Source organism: Anser cygnoides, chromosome 4, assembly GCF_040182565.1.
Source record: "Anser cygnoides isolate HZ-2024a breed goose chromosome 4, Taihu_goose_T2T_genome, whole genome shotgun sequence".
In the NCBI taxonomy this organism is placed as follows: domain Eukaryota; kingdom Metazoa; phylum Chordata; class Aves; order Anseriformes; family Anatidae; genus Anser; species Anser cygnoides.
In genome coordinates, this window is record NC_089876.1 from 73,616,748 (window position 1) to 73,639,230 (window position 22,483).

Here is a 22,483-nt window from a genome sequence, read left to right on the forward strand (position 1 = left end):
CAAGTACAATTCTTCCAAAGGTACAGCGTCTACATTTTGGAATGAGCTCTGCAAGATGCTGATTTTATCGTAAAAAGATAATTTAATTGATATAATTGTACTTTCTATAGGAATTGCTGGCATATTATGCATAAAATCAACACCGTATCCCCTCATGACATCACAACCGAGATTTCATGGAGGGGAAATTTTTAGTTTATTTTTTAAAATCAAAACCAAAGGAGTGAGACCAAGGAAAGATTTGTACTTTTGGCTAGGGTTAGAACAGGGCAAAATTTCCATTAATTCTTTCCAACACATGCAGTAAGCAAATCCATTGGAGTCCAGCACAACAGTTGCTTTCAGCAGCACAGAACTTAAATGGGACCCAGAAAATTATCCCAGGGTTAGTAAATAAACCTTTTAAAGTAGTTTCAAGGCAAACAATCTCAACCAAGGGCAGGAGGCTCTTACCATCAAAACCATCTTCCTCTGTCCCTAATTCATCATCTGAGCAGATGTTCAGCACATTTACCAGCATCTCTGTCACTGAAATGGAAAACAAAATGCAAGATGTTGATGTCAGGCTTCCCTGGTCAGTCAGAGAGCAAACTCTAGCTGTAGTAACGTTAATGAAAATTCAGTACACAAATGGTACTCGCTTTTTAAACATGGACCTTATTTTATGCATGTAGTAATATAAGCATGAACTGTCTGGTGTAGTTTTTAAAAGGGCAGTCTATAATTTTACATAAAAATTGTTCCAAATATACCGATCACTGCAACAAATTAATATTTTTTTTTCTAAAAAAGTGTTTACAATCTCTCTTTTTGCGACTGCCAACCAAGTACCTAACTTTTGTTTTCTCCCCCTCTGTCAATTTTTGATTTTCAGTCAAGTTAGAATTGACTGCTCTTCTCTTGCTGCTACATTGCAGTAGGATTTGAATTCCCTGCATAGCAAATGGAATATCAATCCAAATCAAAAAGTTACAGCAAGAAGGATGTCCAGAAGCTTTCATTTCTACAGAGGTTTTAGACACTGTAGTTTTTGTTCAAAAAATATTAAACCTTTTGAGATATCTATAAAGGGACAGCATCCCTAGAAATCTAGGACAAATAGCACCAATACAAATGTCATTATTGGTAAGTTCAGAATATGTTCAGCTTGCTTACTTTGCAACTCTGGCATGCAAAGGTCAGCATCAGGCTACCCCTAATCCCAGCCCATTTGGAAACGGCAAGAGTGAGACGTGAACCAGAGGGCACACAGAGTGAGAACAGCAGGGAAAAAAAATCACAATCAAATAAATGGAATTCAGAGATCAAAAGCCAAAGTTATGAGGTAAAATGTAAAATCATTAGCAAATTGATAAAAACTCCACTACATCTACATGTAGTAAGCACCATTAAAACTGTTAGCCGGCATGTCTAGACTTGCACTAGCTACACAGGCTGAAAGTTTAATTTTTTAAATCAAGTGTTTGTTAAAATTCTCTTCTGTGACAACTATGATGTTTGAAACATTTGAAGGGCAGGGCAAGGCCAGATTTTTCCTAAATTAGTGAAAGATTTAACATTTTCCTTTGACAGTATTCGTGGAAAGACTTTCCACACTAACACTGACCAGTGTTACTAACTGCTTCCTACCTTGGTTGGCCTTTGAGGAATAAAAAAAAACTATAAAAAAAGAAGAAATAAATAAAAAGCTGTGTAGAACGTCGGCTCTTACACCCAGTGAGTTTTGTTTTGCAGAAAAAAGGAAAACACTAATTTTACTTCCTCTTTCCCTTCTTGGGGCTTCAAAGTTTCCAAGCAATTGGCAAGAATGACTGCTGAGAAGACACGGGGAAAAAAAAGAAAAGAAAAAAAGACCAGAAAGGGTGTTCATGGCCTTGGGATCTCACTGAATCTTGACTATCCATTCTGCAGCCTCAACTGAGGAGGCCACCTATGGGAAATGATCTTACAGAGCATCTCACAGAACTGCAGTGTGTCACGAGAACAGGCTTGTCCTAAGAACAGGGCCTGACTGAATTTATGGCCGAACGAAATGAAAGTGTTTTATCTGCCTCACAAGTCTGAAACATGCATCAGCATGGATTATGTAATGTCTCCATTAGTGGAAACAGCTGTCTCTTCTTCGTTAATCCCCGCTTTATTGTCTATCTGTTCTGCCCACAGAGGCCTCAGGCATGTCACCAGCAGCTTTCCTAGTACAAAAGAGTAGCTGCAAACAAAGCTGGTCATGACTGCAGGTAAGAGCCAGAGCTGGCTGTACTTCGACAGTTGCTTATTAAGAGAGAACTGTTTTTCCAAGCAGCTTTTATGAGTTTATTATAGTTTTCTGGCAGTAATTGCTGTTGCAGCAACGTACTATAATGGATGGATCAAAGCAAGTCTCATCTCAGGACTTGAATAAAATGACTTGGAGTTTAAGCAGTTTGCACTATGTATTCATTTAATACGTTAGACTAAAGTTTTTTTCATGCCTTTTATGTGCTTGCCATTCATAGCATGAAGTTGTCTTCAGGCAAGATCAGGAGCATCATGTTTCAATAAAACATCCACTATGTTTTAGGGCGAGTCCTCTGAGGCACCATACACTCTGGGTGGAGACAGGGCTGAGAAGCAGGTTTTCCTTCTGGACATCCCTCTGCTCTCAAGGAACAGTAAACCAGAGCAGGTCTTAGCATCACACAGCTCTGTATTTACTGTCGAAAAAGCAACCCATCATCATCTTATTGAGACAGGTCAGCAAGCTAAGGCTGAAACCATTATGTAGTGAAGTCTGATGTGCTGTGTCCTTCAAGCACTGAACAACATCCATGGGAATTCCCAAAAGCTTGTAAAGTAACAAGCAGTAAGAATTTTATTCAGTGAATTCACCTCTGGCCTGCAATGCCACAAAAACCTATTTCCAGTGCAGAAACAATATCATAGCCTGGAAAAAGTGGAAATCAAAAACATGACAAGTGTGATTAACCATTGGTAATTGCTTGTCCCTATGGCCTGTTTCTTCCACTTTGTCCTCAAAAGCAAATGATCTGTCTTCAAATTATTCTTGTCAGTTCAAATAAACTAGGCCACATGCACAGTGACTTGCAAACCATTCTGCAGCTTCTATGAACACAGCAGATTTACATACCTTTCTCACCCACAAATGGCAAGGACCAGGTAAACACATCCATGAAATTCGGAAGCCAATACGGATGCGGGGAGCAGTTGAACTGCCTGATATTCATAACGTTGTTTTCGTATTTCAATACTGCAGCTAAAATGGGGAAAAGAAACAAAAGAGATGTCAGCAACGTGTACGACTCGCTACCAGACCAGTAGCGCTGGTAGTGTTCACAGCCTTCTGGCTGCAAGACCGGCTTTCAACCACTTGACCCAGCAGCAGCACTTGACCACTAGTTATGATAGGATACAGCCTCAAAGAAGCCACAAGTCATTTCCAAGCTGAAAGCAGTGTTGTCAGCTTTCCCTTGCACTGAGACGCATTGTTAAGTGAATTAATAACTCTTTGAATAGACGCGAACACAGGCTCTAGGATCTGCCCCCACAAGGGAATCAGGCAGACTTCCATTCCACGGTTATCTGAGCTCCTCACAACCACATTGGAGATAATAAATGAAAATGTTTATCATTCAGATTTTGAATGCCGCTCTTTCAGTGAACATTTTCCACATATTTCATTCACGGTTAATGTACAACACACGATACTTTCTTCTCACATTATTTAAGCTATATGCACATGAGACTGTGTCCCCTATAATAGAAATGCATAGTAATATGAATTTTAAATGCTACAAGACAAATCCTATCATTCTTGTCAATAACTGTCAACAGAAAAAGGGAAAAAAAAAGACTACACCTGTTAATGGGCAGAAATATAGGTATTTATGACATAGCTACCTATAAGCTTTTTAAAGCACCTTGTCAAGTTCAGTGCTAACTCGTGATAATGGACTTCAGGTTCATACCTGAAACAGGACCGATTGACTTTAAGTTGTCTATCCAATACTCAGAACAAAGTAAAACAAAGTGTCACAAAGGTCATCAGTAAAAAAACAGCTAATTGTTTCCAGAAGAGACCACGCGGTACCCAGGCCCAGTGCAGCTGAAAGTCTGATGAAGGAGGAAAGGCATGAACAGTGCTTGGGTATTATTAAGACGGCCAAGAGTGCAAGCAGGAGAGAAAGGGGAAATATCAATTTGGCTAGAAAGGGGTAAAGTAATAACAATGAAAAAGCAACAGATGACATAAAACGAAGTCTACAATAAACCTAGATAACTGCCCTTATCAAAGCTTGTTTTCTGAAGCATAAAGTTTGCCCAACATTATGCTAACACCATGTTCCACAGCATTTCTAGACTTCTATGCACTTTGAAATTATTATTTTTTAATAGCTGTAATTATTAGGTTGCTGTATATGACTAAAATTTCAGGTCATTTACTGAGACCACCTGGAAGAACACAGAATGGGGATGGGTGCAACAGGTGTTGGGAACACAGGTCTATTTGTTGGCTTTAAAAGAATATATTGAGGGAAAGCTTTCAATAATATGGTGTTTCAATAAAAATCACTGAGCGCCGGATTTCTATTGTTTGCTTTATGGGCTATCTGCTCCCATTTGGGAAAGAGTAAAGCAGTAAATCTTATCCTTTCCTTCTCCACTCCTTCAAAATTTTTATTTTATTTTTTGTCTTCTCGCAGAAACCTTGATAATCTTCTTGTAAAATCTTAATAATGCAGTTGAAGACTCAACCTGATAACAGCATCTCTAACGTAATTAGCGTATAATTTAATTTACAGATTGTGCTTTTTAAAAGTCAGTAGTTTCTAGAATTATGCACATGCACAGAATAAATGGTCTGCATGGATGTGAACAGAGCCATTTATGAACAGAAGAGAAAATATTTCTTTGCTCATAGAGAGAAAGGTAATTTTGAGATGACCATCTAAAACTGAAGGGACTCATAACTATCTCCAACATAAATAAAAGTTCCTAAATAATATAGGTACAGGACTGCAGACAAGATTTTTGATCAACACGGGACTAAGTCAATACATCTGAAGGTTACATCCATTGTAAAAGGTGCTAGCGCCTTACATTTTTATTACTGGAAAAAAAAAGTGGGTTTTCAGTTTAAAAGACAGCTCAATGGACTTAAAATCAAGTTCACTGGTCAACTCACTACTAGCATTTACATATAGCTGTGAACATAATTCCCATTCAAGTGCTTACCTTCACATCAAAATTACTTCACTGTGTTCTGCTGTTAATGACCTGATCATGTCACAATTCTAGTTCTGTAGCTGTAGACAAGCTGTCATCAAACACTGTTTATGCTGGAGACAACATGCTGTACGTATTGGACAATACATATGTAACTATGTAAATAGGCTTTAATTTGCCTTTTGAAGCTCTGAATTAAACCATCCTAATGAAAACTAGGAACCTGTGACCCTGGGAACGATTCTCCTCAGCTTTAGTCAAAGAAAAATGACTCAAAGAAGGAGCATGTATGATAATACCATCATAAATGAAACAGCAAGAATCAAGAGTATGTCAGAAATATACCACATCAAATATACAGATTAGAAGATATATCATTCCTTGTTTTCCCCTTTCCACCTGCCTTTGCATTTGTGCCTCACCTAGGAGGAACGTAGTTCTGCAGCTGGTTATTCCTTAACAACCAGTACTGGCAATGAAGTCGTATGACTGCAATATGTCAAATAATATAGGAGATGCCGTGTATCACAACATTGACTGAAGGGGGTGAACAATCAATTTAATTATTCATCTATTTCCATTGACTAAAGAGTGTTTCAATTGGACAATAAACCTTTTTTTTTGTAATGCACTACATTGTCGGTTAGTACAAAAATTCAATAGCTTGCTAAAGGTCTTCCATTTTGTGGCTGATTTGCTAACATTTACATGAACTTTTGCCAAACACCCTTCATTTAAATAAACCACATTTGACTCTTGCCCATTCAGTCTCTTTTGGCAGCCATTCTGCTTTTCAGTAAAAATGGTTTAATACTGGTATTAGCAAAAATGAGAGAACTAGTACCAATGCTCTTAATATTTCCATCGTTTTTTGGCTGAAATTACCTAGGGCAGATCAAAAATCATTCTCCTTCCATTACAGTGACACAATTGCATAATAAAAATAAATAGCTTGTGGCTTTATAGTAAAAATGAATCAAAACCACACAAAAAGGACTATTTAATGGATGTGAAGATTCATTTAGGAATAAAACTTCAACTTCATCATCTTAGTGAGCTGAGGTAGAGTTTTTTTTCCTTTCCGCTATTTCTTCAATTTATCATCAAGTTTATTTCTAAATTATGTGAAAGTTGTATAATTCAATTTTATAATTTTTTTTTTAAATTAACTAGCCTCTAAAAAGGACCAATCTGTAAACAGAACAGTTGGTAAAAATCAGATTAAATGGTTTTAGGGCTTTTATTTGGTTGGTTGGTTTGTTCTGAAGGAAGATAATTTATTTTGAGATTACTGTCCAAAAAAATCTTCATACCATCTTATTAATTTATATACCTGAATATCCTACTAAAGCAAGTTCCAACAACAGTATTTCAGAAACTTTTCCCCTCTGCAAATGACCTGTACAGGTCCTCCAATGACTTCAAGAGCCACTTGAAGGAAAATAACACTGTACAATAGAGCAGTGTAATAACAAAGAAGGAAGTCTTCTAAAATAACTCTACTCTTAAGAGAATAAAATAAGGTAGGTTAGTTATCAGTGTCACAAATGCTTTTATGAATTTGTGATTCTAAATCTTTACTCTATATGTATAATGTAGACAAAATGTTTTTTTTTATTAAATAACTAGTATGATGCTTTGTAGTCAGAAGAAGAAAATGTTAGCTTGGTCAAGAAAAAAGTCCTTCTCTGGTATAGCAGCAGTTTCTCTGAGGTTTTCTGGTCCCTTGCTTTCTTCTGGTCATAGCTCTGTTCTTTGTTGGCTCAGAAAAGGTTTGGGCGTTTCACCTCTTCTTCGTTCTGAAGTCCACATTAATCCAATGCCTAAGTAGCTACAGGAGACCTCAAAGGCCCTGAAGGAGGAAGAATTGTTTGAGGATTGTATGACTACGGGCCACATGGTTGCTGGTTGAGGAGATAAAAAAGTGGGATGGGTTCCTTTGATTATGAAACTGGTAACTGAGGAAAACCCAACTCTCTCAAACTTTAATTTCCAAGTTTAGTTCCTCGCTATCCAGTCCCTAAACTTCTCTTTCTAAAGCTGTACTCAGACAGATGCTAGCAGACTAAGCCACCAGTAACAGTTTTATAGTCTATAATCACAAACCAGAGCAAGAACCTTATTTTATTATTCCTAAACAGCCACACACATTTTAATGTAATTTTGGTACTTGCTCTTGTAAATGAGTTTTAGAAGCCAATGTTTTGTAAAGTGAAGATGTGCAGATATCCCAAATGACATTATACCTCTTTCCAATGCTTGTAAACTGAGATATCGGATGCTGAAATCACATTAGAATGAAATGAAACACTAATGCAGCAGACAAGGGGCATTCATACTGTTTAGCTTTAAGCATTTTACCTTGGTACCTATGGCTGGACATACAGGTGGTGAAAAATAGGCAGGTGAGAAGCCTCCTTCCTTCAGCTAGGAACAGAGACAGCTCTTCTAACCTTCTCAGGGTCAAATATAAGCACCTGGTGCCACCCGAGATCCCCTGGGGGATCTCCTTGGCCTCCCTCTGTTAAAGATGAGCCTAGATCACTCATCTTGTGTCATACCTGTCAGATCTGAGTGGATGTCAGGTCCTTCTGGCATCTCAAATGGCACTTTAAAAGCCTATATATTGGGAGCTGAATTAAGGCCTTAGGCAAAGTTAACAACATTGAACTGTACGACCTGTAGTTCAGAATCACTGAAGTACATTACACAACCTGCTTCAAGTACTGCTGCGTAATTGTTCAGTAATTGAAAAAATGTCTGTCAGAAGAAAAAAGTTGAGCATGGCAGAAATATTAGCCTACGATGAACTATACGTTTTTAGGTAAACAACCTCAAAGTAATTTTCACAAACAAATTAACTAATTTTCCCATCATTTTTCAGAACACCCATCCTGCATTTAGGAAATAAAAGCAGTGAAAGGTCTCAACTTCTTCACGTTTAAAGAAGACTTGCAATTTCTGATTTAGTGCCAAGTTAACTCCAGCACTAGCTGCGCACCAGGGAGCAGCGCTCTCTCCTCCAGCAGAGTTGCCAAGTAACCACCGTGTTTTCTGCCGGAGACAGGTCGGGGAGAAGGGTTAGCAAAATGCTTAACAGAGTTTAAACATTGTCAAAGGCAAAAAAAAAAAAAAAAAAAAGCCTTACAATGCCAAGGTAATGATGTAAATAACACAGTACCGAAGTAGGGCTAATTGCAGTTGGAAAATCTTCCCTTACAGAAATCAGAAGGTTTTTATTTTACACGTACAATTGTGTCTTCAAAAGAAATAGTGCCACAGTGTTCAAGATTTTATGAATTGCCCACAAAAAAATCACTTGTAACAAACATCTCTGCGTTGGCAGTGAGACGGCCAAGATAGCCCAGCAGGTTCCCTTAAAAAGGTTTTTTTTCCATGAGAAGGCCTCATCACAAAAGCAGTGATAAAGCATTCAAGAAAACTGATAGGGCCAACAGAAGGTTGCACAGCTTTTCGTTCTCCTGAAGTGCTGTTATTTCTCACAGATCATCCTTGCCTTCCAGGTACATTGCTCTGCCTTTTTCCAATAAGAAAATAACTTTCCCATCAGATTCGTTTGCATCAGGTATATTTCTTAACATATATCTACAGTATACCACATGCTGATACTTTACACACGCTTCACTGATGTGTTACTTATCGGATTTGTTAACAAGCACACCAATGTACATCTGTTCTTGATTTTTGTAGTCTTCCAACCCCCCCCTCTCCCCTGCACATTTCCTTTGTTTCTTTCCATCATCTGCATCCTTTCAGCAGCAGCACATGTACCTTGAAGAATGTTGGAAGAGACACCGCATTATTTTTTTCAATAGCTTTGGATTCTCTGGTGGTTATCTCGTCACTGTGAAACATAATCTTTTAAAAATGTTCAAAAGATAATAGTCTGTGTCTTTAGACAGCTAGTTAAAATTGTTCACTCAGCCAAAAAGCATGCACATACATGCATGACACTGACGTGACAGCCAGACACTGAAATATTAAGTACTGGCAATAATTTACAAATAAATTGCCTGACTCTAGATCCTCTCTAAAATCTTTTTGTTGTTGTTGTGGCACAAAGAGCATTACAGCAAGCCCTAATTAAGGCAGGAAGAGACACTAAAAATTGCAATGTGGGAATGAATGTTTAAAAGCTGTACAAGGCCAATAGATCACACAACGCAGTACGTTCTGGCAACCTCTTGCTCTGTTGCTATACAGAATTCCTCCTGATGGTGGGCGCCCTAAAATCTAGAGGTAAATCTGTACTTATGCAGCTTTCTCAAAGTTTCTTGACCAGTACAGCCTTAATCTGAGGCCTCAAAGTCACCAGTAACTATCACAAAATCAACTACCACGATCAGCAGGAAGATTTTTGATCCTCTCCAACAACAGTAGTCTTAGAAGATAATCAATGTACCTGTATTTCTTGTAAAAAGTTTTAATAATTATCTTAAAGTATTTTTTTCTTTATGACTTTTAATAATATAATGCACAGAGGTTTGAGAAAGCTATGAAACAATGAACAGAAGCTCAGAAGTTGCCAAAAACGTATGTATACATTCCTCACCTTTGCCAATGTTCTTCATTATAACGAATATGGAAGGCATTAATAACAATAATGAAGAAGGATAGTGTCGGAAAGAGGAGATGCACTAGACTCCACATACCTAGGTCATTTCTGAGTCTTTGAATACTCTGAAAGCATCTGTCTCCATTAACTACAATAGGAACCCCTGACAGTAGCCTCCTAATTGAAAAACCTAACTTTGGCACCTGAAGTCATGTATGTGGGTGGGCTGGGGTTGCAGCAGGACCAGCAGCCACATGACAGATGAATTACTCACGCAGCCTTCAAGACACCATGGCCAAAGGGATACCAAAGGGATACAGAAAACTCCCTTCAGTGCCAGAATCCAAGCAGTCCCAGCCAAAAGACATTCCCATGGCCGATCAGTATTGTGTGACAGCATATGCAAAGGGTCCATAACAGCATTATTAACAGCACATATGCTGAACGTGGTCTTCTTTGGGTACCTTATCTCAAGCTATTCCTGCTGAATCCCCTTTTGCTCTAGTAATGTTCCCTATCTACTACTCTGAGTGATTATCTGAATCCAGTGATTGCCCTCCAGCAAGGACTGAATAAACCCTTAAAGCTGGCAGCCAAGCTCAGTCCTTGAAGTGCTCTGAAAACACACAGAAAAGTATATGTGCTTTAATGGGTATAAGAACTATCAACCTAGGATAGAAAATGAGCATTCTTAGCCCCTTGCAGCTTTTAATTTCATTTTATTTTTTAAGCAACACCATATTTAAAAATGACCCTGGAACACATCATTCATGTCAGTGGGAGATGGAGCCTCTCATGAATTTATGTAGGGTTATTTTACTAGCTAAAGTGACAACCAGAAGCGTAATAAGAACGTATTCTAGAAATGACAGGCACTTACTAGGACAGTAACTACCTTTCCAAAAACTGACAGTAACTGAAAATCCAATGATTTGGTTTAAAAATCAATCAGGTTCTGCACCAATGCACAATGAGTCAGCTACAGCAATTGTTCTGTAACACCTCTGCACGGACAAGCCTTCCTTCACTTACTGAAATCAGTCTGTCCGTCAGAAGCTGTGTTCTTTGCTAGTTCATTTGCTGCAAATCAAGGAAGTCAACAAGTGGCCGTTTTTTTGTTTTGGTTTGGTTTTAGCTGATTTAGGATGACCGAGTTTTTCTTTCTTGAACGGGGAAGCAAGCACCCAAATGCTATCCAGATGAAGATGCACGAGTAAGATGCAGCATGAAAAAATATGCATGATGTACTTTATAAGCCAAGAGACAGTGCAATCGGTCTCATGAAATAACGCATCTAAAACTTCTAATGAGAGAAAAGGAGGCAGTCAAACTGAACAGAAACGCATTAGAAATCCAGTAAAGGTCAGCCTCTACATTTACAAAAAGTGATACATTAAAGTGGCACATCAGCACTGCTCTCACACCGCTGCAATCTCGCCTGAGCTCACTCAGACCAGATATGCCCAGCAGTGCATCCAAACTTCACTTGTGACCGCAGATAGTCATTACCTCTCAGAAGCTGGCCTTCAGCGTCTTACCAGAAAAAACTTTCCACCAGTTTTAAAGCCTGCCCGCCACAGCAGAGAACCCGAGACAAGTGAAATGACTCTGCTCTGAAGCAGAGATAACAGAAAGGCAGCTCTTTTTACCACCCAAACTTTGTGGTTTAAAATTCAAGATTTTGAGTATTATAAATCATTACTTTATAATTAACATTTGCTGACATGACAAAATCTCATGTTGTTCACTCATTGCCTTCATGTGCATAGAACTGCCTTCACGTATTATGAAACAAGAGGCAAATGCTTTATGTCAGATTACTTCTACAGACCTGTCATCGGCCTGTGCTCTACCCAAAGCAGCCAACTCAGAAAGCAAACACTTTTCCACCAAGAACAACGATGCTGCCAAGAAAGTTAACACATTCCTTGTTTCATTCTGCTCTTCTTGTGTTGCTAACAAGTCCCTATACTATTTACTTTTACAAAAATAGCTACTGAAAGCTCTACTTGGATAGTGTTTTTTGTTGTTTTTTTTTGTTGTTGTTTTTACAGAATACTCTCATTATTTTTTCCACAAGTTAACATACGTTTTGAGAACTAAGTGTACAAAACCCATTACCTAACAGTGAATTATCTGAACTGTTTTCTCCCCATGCACACAGTTCGCGGAATAACACCTTTTAGGTTAAAGGTTTTATAATACAAAATTATGCCTGAGGAAGCTTTCTTTTGGGAGAAAAAAAAAAAAAGCTTACTCCCTTTGCAGGCAAGTATCCAAATTAAAAATGTCTCTGTTCAAGAAAGATTGATCTCTCTGCAATGAAACTGCTTTCAATAATACCACTGGGAAAAAAATATTTTCCTTTTCTCACAAACACAATAACGTTAGCTTTACTAGGAATAGGAGAAAGGAGATATTATTGCTCATTTCAAGATATAGGAGGACAGATTTATTAGAAAGTGTTATTTTTAGAAACACGATTTTTTTTTTTCCAGTTCGTTAGAGAAGATTTTGAGATTAGCTGCAAGCACTTGTATTTAATGGACTCTTTACAGAGTGACCAGTGACCTGCTAATTCATGCAACAACTTATTTTTGGCTAATGATATTTTATTTCCTACATAATAGTTTTCAAATGATTAATAAACAAAACACAGGTATTCCACTCCTTATCCACTGATGCTCTGTCAATGTTTGTTAGCTGGGTAGAGGGTTTGTGTGTACAAACCCCATTAATTTTAAGGGGAGGAGCAAAGGGACAAACAATTAATTATAAGGAGCACTGGTCTCCAAACACCTCAACCACAGCATTTCATAATATACTTCTCTTAGTTAATAGAGCTGTTTTTAATTTTGTTTCCTGTATAACGTTTACTTAATAACTTGCAGTCAAAATACAGAAATATCCTAAGGCATATTAGAATCTACAGTATATTCAGAGGCGTACATCTGCCTGTAATAAATTTAATTAGATTTGCATTATGTAATAAATTGAATGGGCATGAACTAATAAATAGAGGAAAGAAATGGACATGAAGTAATAAAGAGAAAGAAAAGGAAAAACAATGTAAAACATTTGAGTAAAGAGAAGTACAGTCTACTGTATATTAACAGGAATTAAATCTTACCTTTGTTATTGTATACGTCTAGATAGTTTGGTGCTGAAAAAATTGTGATTAGTGAAGGGAAGCCTGTTGTTTGGCTTTTCCTGTACATACGATACCTAAAGGAAAGAGAAGGTATTAGTGTCCTGTGTTGAAAGTGCACTTGTCACTGACCAAACGCAGTGCAAAAAAAACTGGTAAATTACTGCACTGGGTTTTACAAATGCCAAGACAGAAAGCATGCATATATGCTTTTTAAAATCACAAGAAAAAAGATTCTTCCTGCAGATTTATTCATTATTTCCACTTGGGGTGGTGAGGGAACCACACCATACTCAAAAGTACACCTCTGTCTGCAATTTAGCATGGCAGAGGTTGTTTTTTTGTTACGGATTTGCTCAGTGCCCATCTCCGGAGTCAGGTGGCCTGCACATGTGCACGCCCTGGGATGCTCCCAGGGCTTTGCCTTCCACAGGACTGCGAGTAAAGGCTAGCACCAGCATGTGCCTCAGAGGTGACTGTACCGAAGGGAAGGGCACGTCCTCCCATGACCTCCCAGCTGCTTGCCCCCCTGCACGTGCAAGTGAAGGCAAGGCCAGGGTAGAAAGCATGAGAAAGGACGGGGAAACAAAGGGTCAGATATTTTCGGTGCTATGTCTAATCTAATTTGGTCTATTAGCCACCTTATTAATGCTTGCATATTTTCATTACTTAACCTTGCTGCCTTTTGTAAAATAAAAGGCTTACTGGTCCAACAGAGCAACATACAATCGGTCAAGCATTAAACCTGCAAGTAACTGGAAGCAAACCAACCAAGAAGTACTTTTGTCTTACTTAGAGACAAGTAACACTAAATACTCCTCTTTAGTCCTCAGTGACAAGAAACTGAAGAGTCTGGCAACCATCCACAATAGTTGCACTGAAACCATTGTACAGTCTCAGTGCAATCCCTTCTACAAAATTTTATTTTTCACCATTTATTGGAAAGCAATACAATAAAAATGAAATTTCATTACCCTTGGGTATTTTATGCCAGTTATTTTTGGCAGAGTAATAGATTGCTTTTAATTGCATTGAGGTTTTTAAGTATGTGATAATTCAAGCATTCAGAACAGCTTTTTATATGCGCAGTGAGTATCGACCTCATTCCTATAAACTTGTTACTTTATCTTTCATTACTCTTCTGATTGGCTGAAGTTTCTACCTCCAAATAAACACAATAAACACATTAGTAATTTATGCAAGATATGCAAAACTATTTATTCAGGTACCAATCCTTCATTATAATCTCACAAGTATGGTACATTTCCCCAAAGAGAAAATTTTTTGATTTTTCTTTTTTTTTTTTTGAAGTGGCAGAAAGAAATGCTGTCTTTACACTGGCAATAGTTTCATGACCAAACTATCAACAATACCCAGTACCTGACCTGGATTGTTTTTGCACACAGTATCTTTAATAAGACTCCTTAAATTCGTTACTGATACTCTTGCACAAAAATAATTTGTGGCCATTTTGAGTTCCCTTAGATTATTTTCTTGCTAAAATGTAAAACCAGTAGGCCCAGAAGTTTCATTCATGTACGTATTGAGAGAAAACAGTTCTGACCATCAGAAGCCAAATCTCTTCCTAGGCATTGTGGCAGTCTGTGTGTCAGAAGTCTCAGCCACACTTGCAAAATTTCTTTTGCTGAGCTGAATTAGTTTTCCCTCCAACACTTGGCAACCAAATCACTTCGGGTCACTGTATGCCACTTAAAATTGCTAAGGCTAAGTGGGATATATGAGGATTCATTAAGTCCCGTAACTCAGTAGCAATCATGTAAAAGACTGCACATTCTAATGCCAGTGTATGCTTTTGTATCTTTAATGAAAAGCAAGAGCTGTTGCAAATTAAAATTAAGTTTTCCAGTTCACTCTCACTCAGTTATTCTTTCTTTCCTTGCCATGTCTGACAACAACGAGCCATTATTCATTATTAGTGCCCCCTCTCCCTCTCCACATGCACTTACCCAGCATCCTGGGCTTCATGAGCTCGAAGTATAGATAACAAGTTATTGTGCTGGAGGAATTCACATACAGCAGGGTAACTGTTGGAAGAAAATAACAGCACCTGTTATGGTATTATCAGAAACACCACATTTAGTTCTAGCTTTCAAAAAATGTTTCATCCAAAATGCATCATTCATGAAATCAGCCCCTGCTCTGCTGGCAGATTTCTGTAGAGACAACACTAGAAGCAGTACTTTTTTCCTCCACCCCGTAATTGCATGGAGAGGAATACTGTAAAGCTGCAATTCATTACAGTAATCACCTTGTAGCTTGTGGGAAATTTCTTCCACTGTGCTTTACGATTCAATGAGCTCAGAAAAAGAAAAAAAAGCAATACAATGGTTGCTTGCAACAAACAACCTTGCACACACTAACTGCAGCATACACAGGCTGCTTACGGACACCAGACAATGTGGTATGTGAGAAGAGTAGGAGAAAGAACGAAGAAAGGCAGAACTGCTTCCAAATTACAGATTTGTGATCTTCTGAACATCATCTCCCTGGTAAACAAGAATTATCTTTCCCCTTAGCAACTTCAAATGTAAATTGTATGACTTCTGAAAACCCCCAAAGCATGCCCATCAAATACATCCTCACAAGGCCTGTTCTGCTGCACGGATGTAAACAAAATCATTAGATGAAATGTACAAATTCCTCTGTCATGATCATTTTCACTGCACATGAACAGTGTTGCTTTCAAAGAAAAATTAAGAGCCTTTTGTCACCACCTCTGCACCATGAAACCCCTTCGTACCATTAAAGACACTGACCATGAATGAAAAGCATGTGCAACAAAAACACAAAACAACCTGTATGCAGTTTTGACAGCCCAAGTGCGAAATATTATTTTAGATATTTATTTAAAATTATACCTAAATAAATGTTACAGAAATTGAAATTACTCCATATTGCTGCTTTCTAAAATAAGTTGTTTACTTCTGTAACGACTGTCTTCTTCTTGCTTTTAAATCACTGATGACTTTCCATGTTCAAGGACAACCAGCATGATGGCCATCTATCACCTCAAGTCAGGAAGCAAAACATCTCTTCTCCTATCACTAGTAATTTAATGCAGAACTGTCCTGGCTTCCCCTGTCAAAAGCCAACTATAGCAAGAACAAAACAGGACTAAGAACATGCTTGTAAATGCGTAAAGTAGAAGTAGCAATGGAATTAAAAATATGCTTCACAGATCTGACAAATCCTTATCAGGCCTATTAAAGGCATCTAGGATGGGAAAGACTTTATCCAGATGACATCTAGAGGCTCTTCTCTTTTTTCCCCCCTTCAGGTCAATTCTATGCAATTTGTTTTGCTTTGTGCAGATTTATTTGCCACCCTTGAAGCCCAGCAATCATTAAGTTAAAATGCTGTATCTTTCACGATCGTTCATCCTGGCAGGGAAGTGGGCACCCCACGAGGTAGCAGACAGCCTCATTCCAAATCCCGGCACCTGGTGACCCTACGTCTGAAAGGCACTTCTGAATTTAGCCTTCCTCGTTGGCAAAGATCCAGCACGGTACTGGCCCCATGCTCACAGGAGCCTAAAGAAGTCGCATTTAAAACATTAATCCTGGGGAGACGGCAAGTGTTACCACCTCCTGTCACTTGCTTCTGTTTGATTAACGCTCACATAAAGACAAAATACCATAATAACCAGATAAGAGTGCTAGTGTGCTGTGTTGTCCTGCCCTCAGCAGTGCTTCTCAGCACCAGCAGACGAGCCATTTGTGGAATCAAGGCCAGAGATTCTTCCAGCTTGCCATTATCAGGCAGCAGATATATCCAGGAGACATATTTTCCTGGAATGGAGGCCCAGGATATGGCACACAGATGTTACAATTCCCTCGCCTCACTGCTGGACAAGCTGGAGAACAAAAATCAAACCTGCTGCAAAAAAAAAAAAGCTGATGACAAATGGTGTAAACTTCACAAAACAGCTCTGAAATTTCACCTGATGGCTGAAGAAAAAGCAGAACAGACCCTGCATTAACATCCATTCACCATGTTATTTTCCAGTATTGATTCAACGTCTCCTGTAGTTCGAATAATAGAACAGGCGGAAAGGTTTAAAAGAGGAAATACAAGGTGTCGGGGAAGACACCAAGGCATCTCCGCGATCACTTCTGTGCTGGCTCTGCAGTGCTGGCTCTGCAGCACATGGGCTCACGGCATGCCTGTAAGTAACACAAACCAACCTGCAGAGTCTCTGAATCTCTACGTGTAACTCACACACAGGTATTATGTTATGGGGCTGTACGTAGTATCGAAGAGACTAGTACGAGTACACTATTTTGCAGAACCTTAGGGACAAGATGCAGTCATACAGTAGTAGCACGGTTAAGCAAAATACATAAGTAAAAACTGTTGTTAAATATTATGACCAAGTTTTAAAAAAAATATCTCAACCAAAAATTATAAAAAAGACCTGCTGTCCCAGCCATGATTTCACGGGCCACCTTCAGAGCCTACTTACAACCACTTAACAGCTCCATCCATTTCTCGCTACATGCACGAAACAGATGAAAATTCATGAAAAAAAAAAGCATAATCTAATGCATCATCTTTCTTTGGTTTATCCAAGGGAAATGCTACTGTTTCTCTTCCAACCTTCCTGCACATTTTGAAGCTGAAATGTTCTCTGCAGCTAGAGCCTACAAACCCACTCAAAGGATATATTGCTGGTTCCAGATATGGCCCACCTCCTGTATATTCTCAGACACAGGTATGGTATATGGAATTGTCTAAAAAGACTAGAAGTTATAAAATAACTTAAACTCTCAGATTAGATAGGATATGGTTTTGGCAACTGCAGTGATCTCAAATGCTGACAGGCTGCCATTCAAACCATTGGCAAATGAGATCTAATTTGCATACATTTCTCTTCATAATTAATTGTGACTAAATGTAGACTTATGGTACATTTTGTTTAGAAATTTTTACATTAACTTCTGAAAACTGGGGTCTATAATGAAAAATCTGATAGACAGTTGATTATGTTCATTATCAGTGCAGCTGCTCAAAATGTCTAGACTATTATTTTTTTTTCTATGGTATTCTTTTCATCCAGTGTTAAGTACTGCTTTTAAAGAAGATATAACGAAGTGGTAAAAAAAATGCTTCTAAATAGGTTCTTCTTTCCATTTCAAAGCAGAAAAGTTCTTTTTTTAAAAAAAATCTTTATCTTATTCTTTATACAACCATGGAAAATAGACTTCTATTAGCAGGATTTGGCTCTTTTTCAGATTCTATAGGGCCCACTACCTAGAAGGACAGAGAGGCCAAATAGTGCTCCATGCACATGGAGGAAAATCGGGCTGCCATCTTTTCCTGCAAGTGAAGCATAATACTCCTATTACCAAACCTCAGCAGATGAGCAGCCTATCTGAATATTTTAGTTAAAAAAAATGCAAAGCAACTCTGACTTATTTTTTCTTTAGCTGCTTGCTGAAGTGCGGGCTGGGGAGAAGCAAAGTTTTCAGCTGTATGCAGCTGTTACATATGCTTTACCAGTTTGACAAATACAGGACTTTAATTTTCAGCACTTTGTAAATATGAGCTTGCTCCTGCCTAAATGTGATTTCATGTTAAATAATAGCCTTCAACACAAAATATAGAAAAACATTCTACAGTAATCTAGAGAAGCAAATCCAGAGATATAAAATATGAAATCCCGAAGTTCTGGGCCTTGGGAGGACAGGATCTCACAGCCTCCAGACAAACAGCAGCAAGCCCTGGAAACTGCCAAACAACCAAAGATTATGGCAAAGGTTAATAGAAACAAGCTTCTACAGAAGAAAATTTCTACTTGGATTCTTGATTTTTTTTCCTAATTAAAATTGCTGGATTTTCAAATCTTTCTTATCAAAACGGTCCTCCTGTAAGCAAATTCCCAACTTTTTTTCATGATTGCTACCCTTCCAGAAAGCCTCTCCTCCTTGCCCTGCTTTGCAGAGCCCAGGCTGTAATTCAGCTGAGCCAGAAATAAAACAGTTGGCCAAGAGAGAAAACAAACAAACAGACCCCCCCCCACGCAACAGGCTTTTCCAGAACAACCTACCGCTCTGCCTGCGCTTCATGTGTCATGCTGAATCACAGAAGAGCAGTGACTCACAGAGAAAACAAAATACCCCAGTGCTAAACTAGAGATGTTATTCTCCATGGACTGTGTGTGTTATTCCTTCCTTCTGCACCCCTTTTTCATTAAAATTTCTCATGCATATTTTACTAGTTCGGAGGTATCTTTTGCACGATCCATTTCTTCTGTACAATTGTGAAATAGAAACAATACTTTGCTAACGTGAACCAAAATGTTAGATACTGTCAAGCTGGTCTTCCAACAGCTGAAAAAATTGAATGGACTGCACAGCAAGCACACTCAGCTACATGTATACCTCGATAATTTCTACTCGTGTGCTTTGGGTTTTATTTTGTCAGGGAACACCCAACCCTTCTCACAGAAATCATGTGCATGAATACAAATGCATATATAAGAGTAGAAAAATAAATGTTTGCAATAATACAGCAAAACACTAAACTATTTTGAAAATTAATGACAGGAGACAGTGAGGTAGGCTGAGAACTGGCTGGCTGGCAGAGCTCATAGGGTTGTGTTCAGCGGCACAGTCTAGTTGGAAGCCTGTAGCTAGCCTGTAGCTAGCGGTGTCCTCAGGGGGTCACTACTGGGCCCAGCCCTGTTCAGCTTCTTCATCAGCAACCTGGCTGAAGGACAGAGCACACCCGCACCAAGGCTGCTGTTGACACAAAACCAGGAGGATTGGCTGATCCACCACAAGGCTGTGCTGCCATTCAGAGAGACCTGGACAGGCTGGAGAGTTGGGCTGAGGGGAACCCCATGAAGCTCAGCAGAGGCGAATGCAGGGTCCAGCACCAGGGCAGGTTGGGGGCTGGCCTGCTGGAAAGCAGCCCTGTGGAGAACGATCTGGAAGTCCTGGTAGATGACAGGTTAACCGTGAGCCAGCAAAGGGCCCCTGGGGCGAAGAAGGCCCGTGGGATCCTGCCCCACTTCTCAGCCCTGGAGAGGCCACATCTGGAGTGCCGTGTCCAGTGCTGGGCTCCCCAGTACAAGAGAGACCTGGAGCTCCTGGAGAGAGCCCAGCAGAGGGCTGCAAAGATGGTTAGGGGACTGGAGCATGTCTCTTTTGAGGAAAGGCTGAGGGAGTTGAGCTTGTTTAGGCTGGAAAAGAGAAGGCTGAGAGGGGATCTAATCCCTATGTATAAATATCTGAAGGGAGGGTGTCAACAGGATGAGGACAGACTCTCTTCAGTGGTGCCCAGGAACAGAACAAGAGGCGCAAACTGCAACACAGGAAGTTCCACTTGAATATGGGAGGGCACTTCTTTACTGTGAGGGTGACAGAGCACTGGAACAGGTTGCCCCAGGAGGTTGTGGAGTCTCCTTCTCTGGAGATACTCAGAACCCACCTGGATCTGATCCTGTGCAATGTGCTCTAGGTGACCCTGCCTGACAGGGGGGTTGGACTAGATGATCTCCAGAGGTCCCTTCGAACCTTAACCATTCTGTGATTCTGTATTATTATTTGAACAAAGTTTATTTTGAATCCAGAAATGTTCTTACACTTTAAGACAACAGGCACAGGCACCTTGGGAGCATGGTTCTCCTTCATTCTGCATCAACATCATATCCTGAAGGCACTAACTCTTCAGGAAGCCTTTCAAAGTTACAAAAATACCAACAGTACATAAGAAGAACAGCTTCCATCTCAGCCTCTTTTAGATCTCCCCAAATTACAGTGAATGATGCTACGCTCCAAGAGCCCAGTGATCTCCACCTCCCGCATGGCCTGACGGGTCAGTTCCTAGCAGGCATAATTTAAAGGTTTCAGCCAGGCACAACTAGAGCCCTCAGCTAGATCTAGGATTAGAGGAAATGTGAAGATAGAGCTAAGCAACCTATCTGACATGGACAGGACAGAAAATGAGTCATACATTCGATAACGACGCTTTAAATATATTTTGAAATGTTTGTAACATAAAACAAACAAAAGAGGGTATCTACACATACTGGTTTTCTAGAAGGTAGGAGGAAATGACAAAGATGTACCAAGACAGTTGGCTTTCTTCCCCCCACGTTCGCCCCCAGATGACTTTTTGGAAGCTGTAGAAGCAGACATAGCAGGACAACAGCAGAACATTCTGGCAACTTTTCTGCTCTTCACTAACCTGCCTTTAACCCTGCTATGTGCACCTTGCTAAATGCAACTTGGACAGGTGACTAGTGTCATAGTGGTAACTTCAGAGCTTGATAATATATGTTAACATATTCACAAATTGCTCTTTTGATTAAAGGTTTAATCATGAAAGCTCTTTTCAGTATGAGACAGAATGAATTTCTTAAAGGAATGATAATGACAAAATTCCCCATCCTAATTAAGATAATCTTGTTTTTCCCTTTTATACTCATGACATCCAGCAGATTTTTACTACTGGTCAGCCAAATAACTGTGTATGCAGTTTTAACAGTTACAAATAATTACAAAGTTGTACACCATTTACATGTTCTTTTCTTTTAGTGTTACACGATAATAACTGAAAAGACAAATCTTTGCCAAGCACAAGAAACTTTGGAAGCATCAGAGGAAAAGATGAGTAAGTAGTAAATCAAGTATTTCTTAGGAACACATGGCCTTGGAAATAGGCTTGATCTCCCACTGTGAACCAGTACCAAAAAAATATCTTTCTTCATATCCTTCACCATACCAATAATAAGGAGATGTGAACATTTCCTTAAAAAGAAGGCATTCAAATTTAGCCCAACAGCTTCATAAGATTAGATGCAGGTATAAAAAAGGTTTTCATCAAAACTGATTGACCTTGCACTTCAGTCATCAAAGGCCGAAGTCAGAAGCAAATGCTTTTGCTACTCTGCAGTCCTAGGCAGCTGCTATCACAGCTCTTTCTGCCTGTTTTCTCTTGCCCTTCATCGTGCTGTCTGCACTGAGAAATGGACTAGGGAGCTGCACTGGATTAGAACACATAAATACATATTTTTTTTCTGCAAAGTCATTCTTTTTAAGACTGGATGTGTTCCCAGATCTGATGAAGTACATGAGCAATCCTACTAATACAGCTGATTGCATAATATGAAGGCAGCATAAGACTTCTGGCCTTGGAGATGGCAGAATGAAAAGGTGGGCAAAATAATCTGTTCAAAATGCTGCTACAGCTCAAAAACATTCGTGTAACTATGCCTCACACCTTAAGGTGAAAGGTGCTACAATCTTCAAAAGCTTTTTAGCACACATTTATCTAGTGCTTGCATACTCACAAACTTAAAATATGTGTAAAGTAAGCCACTGAAATGATGTGCTGGCAGGGCTAGAATTATTATTCTAACCCACAGCATCTGTAAGGCCAAGTCATTTCACTTTTGCCCAAGGCTAGCAAATGAAGAACGTTGAGGGGTCTGCAATGCCAGCCACTCTTTGCTACCACTAAACATCTCTGCCTTCCTTTTTTTATTCCTTTTTAAAAATATAACAATGTAA

At 39.2% G+C, this 22,483-nt stretch overlaps 1 protein-coding gene across 5 annotated transcripts in view; it reads right to left on the bottom strand.

The window, feature by feature from the left end:
* The window catches only part of PPP3CA (protein phosphatase 3 catalytic subunit alpha), a 196,886-nt gene that overhangs the window by 20,339 nt on the left and 154,064 nt on the right, over positions 1–22,483 (bottom strand). For all 5 annotated transcript variants that reach the window (XM_066996852.1, XM_066996851.1, XM_066996853.1 and 2 more), the window contains exons 7-10: positions 14,915–14,992; positions 12,930–13,024; positions 3,128–3,253; positions 454–528 (exon numbers count right to left, since the gene is read on the bottom strand). In XM_066996852.1, coding sequence (XP_066852953.1) covers positions 454–528; positions 3,128–3,253; positions 12,930–13,024; positions 14,915–14,992 — 374 coding nt within the window. The remainder of the gene's footprint in view (positions 1–453; positions 529–3,127; positions 3,254–12,929; positions 13,025–14,914; positions 14,993–22,483) is intronic.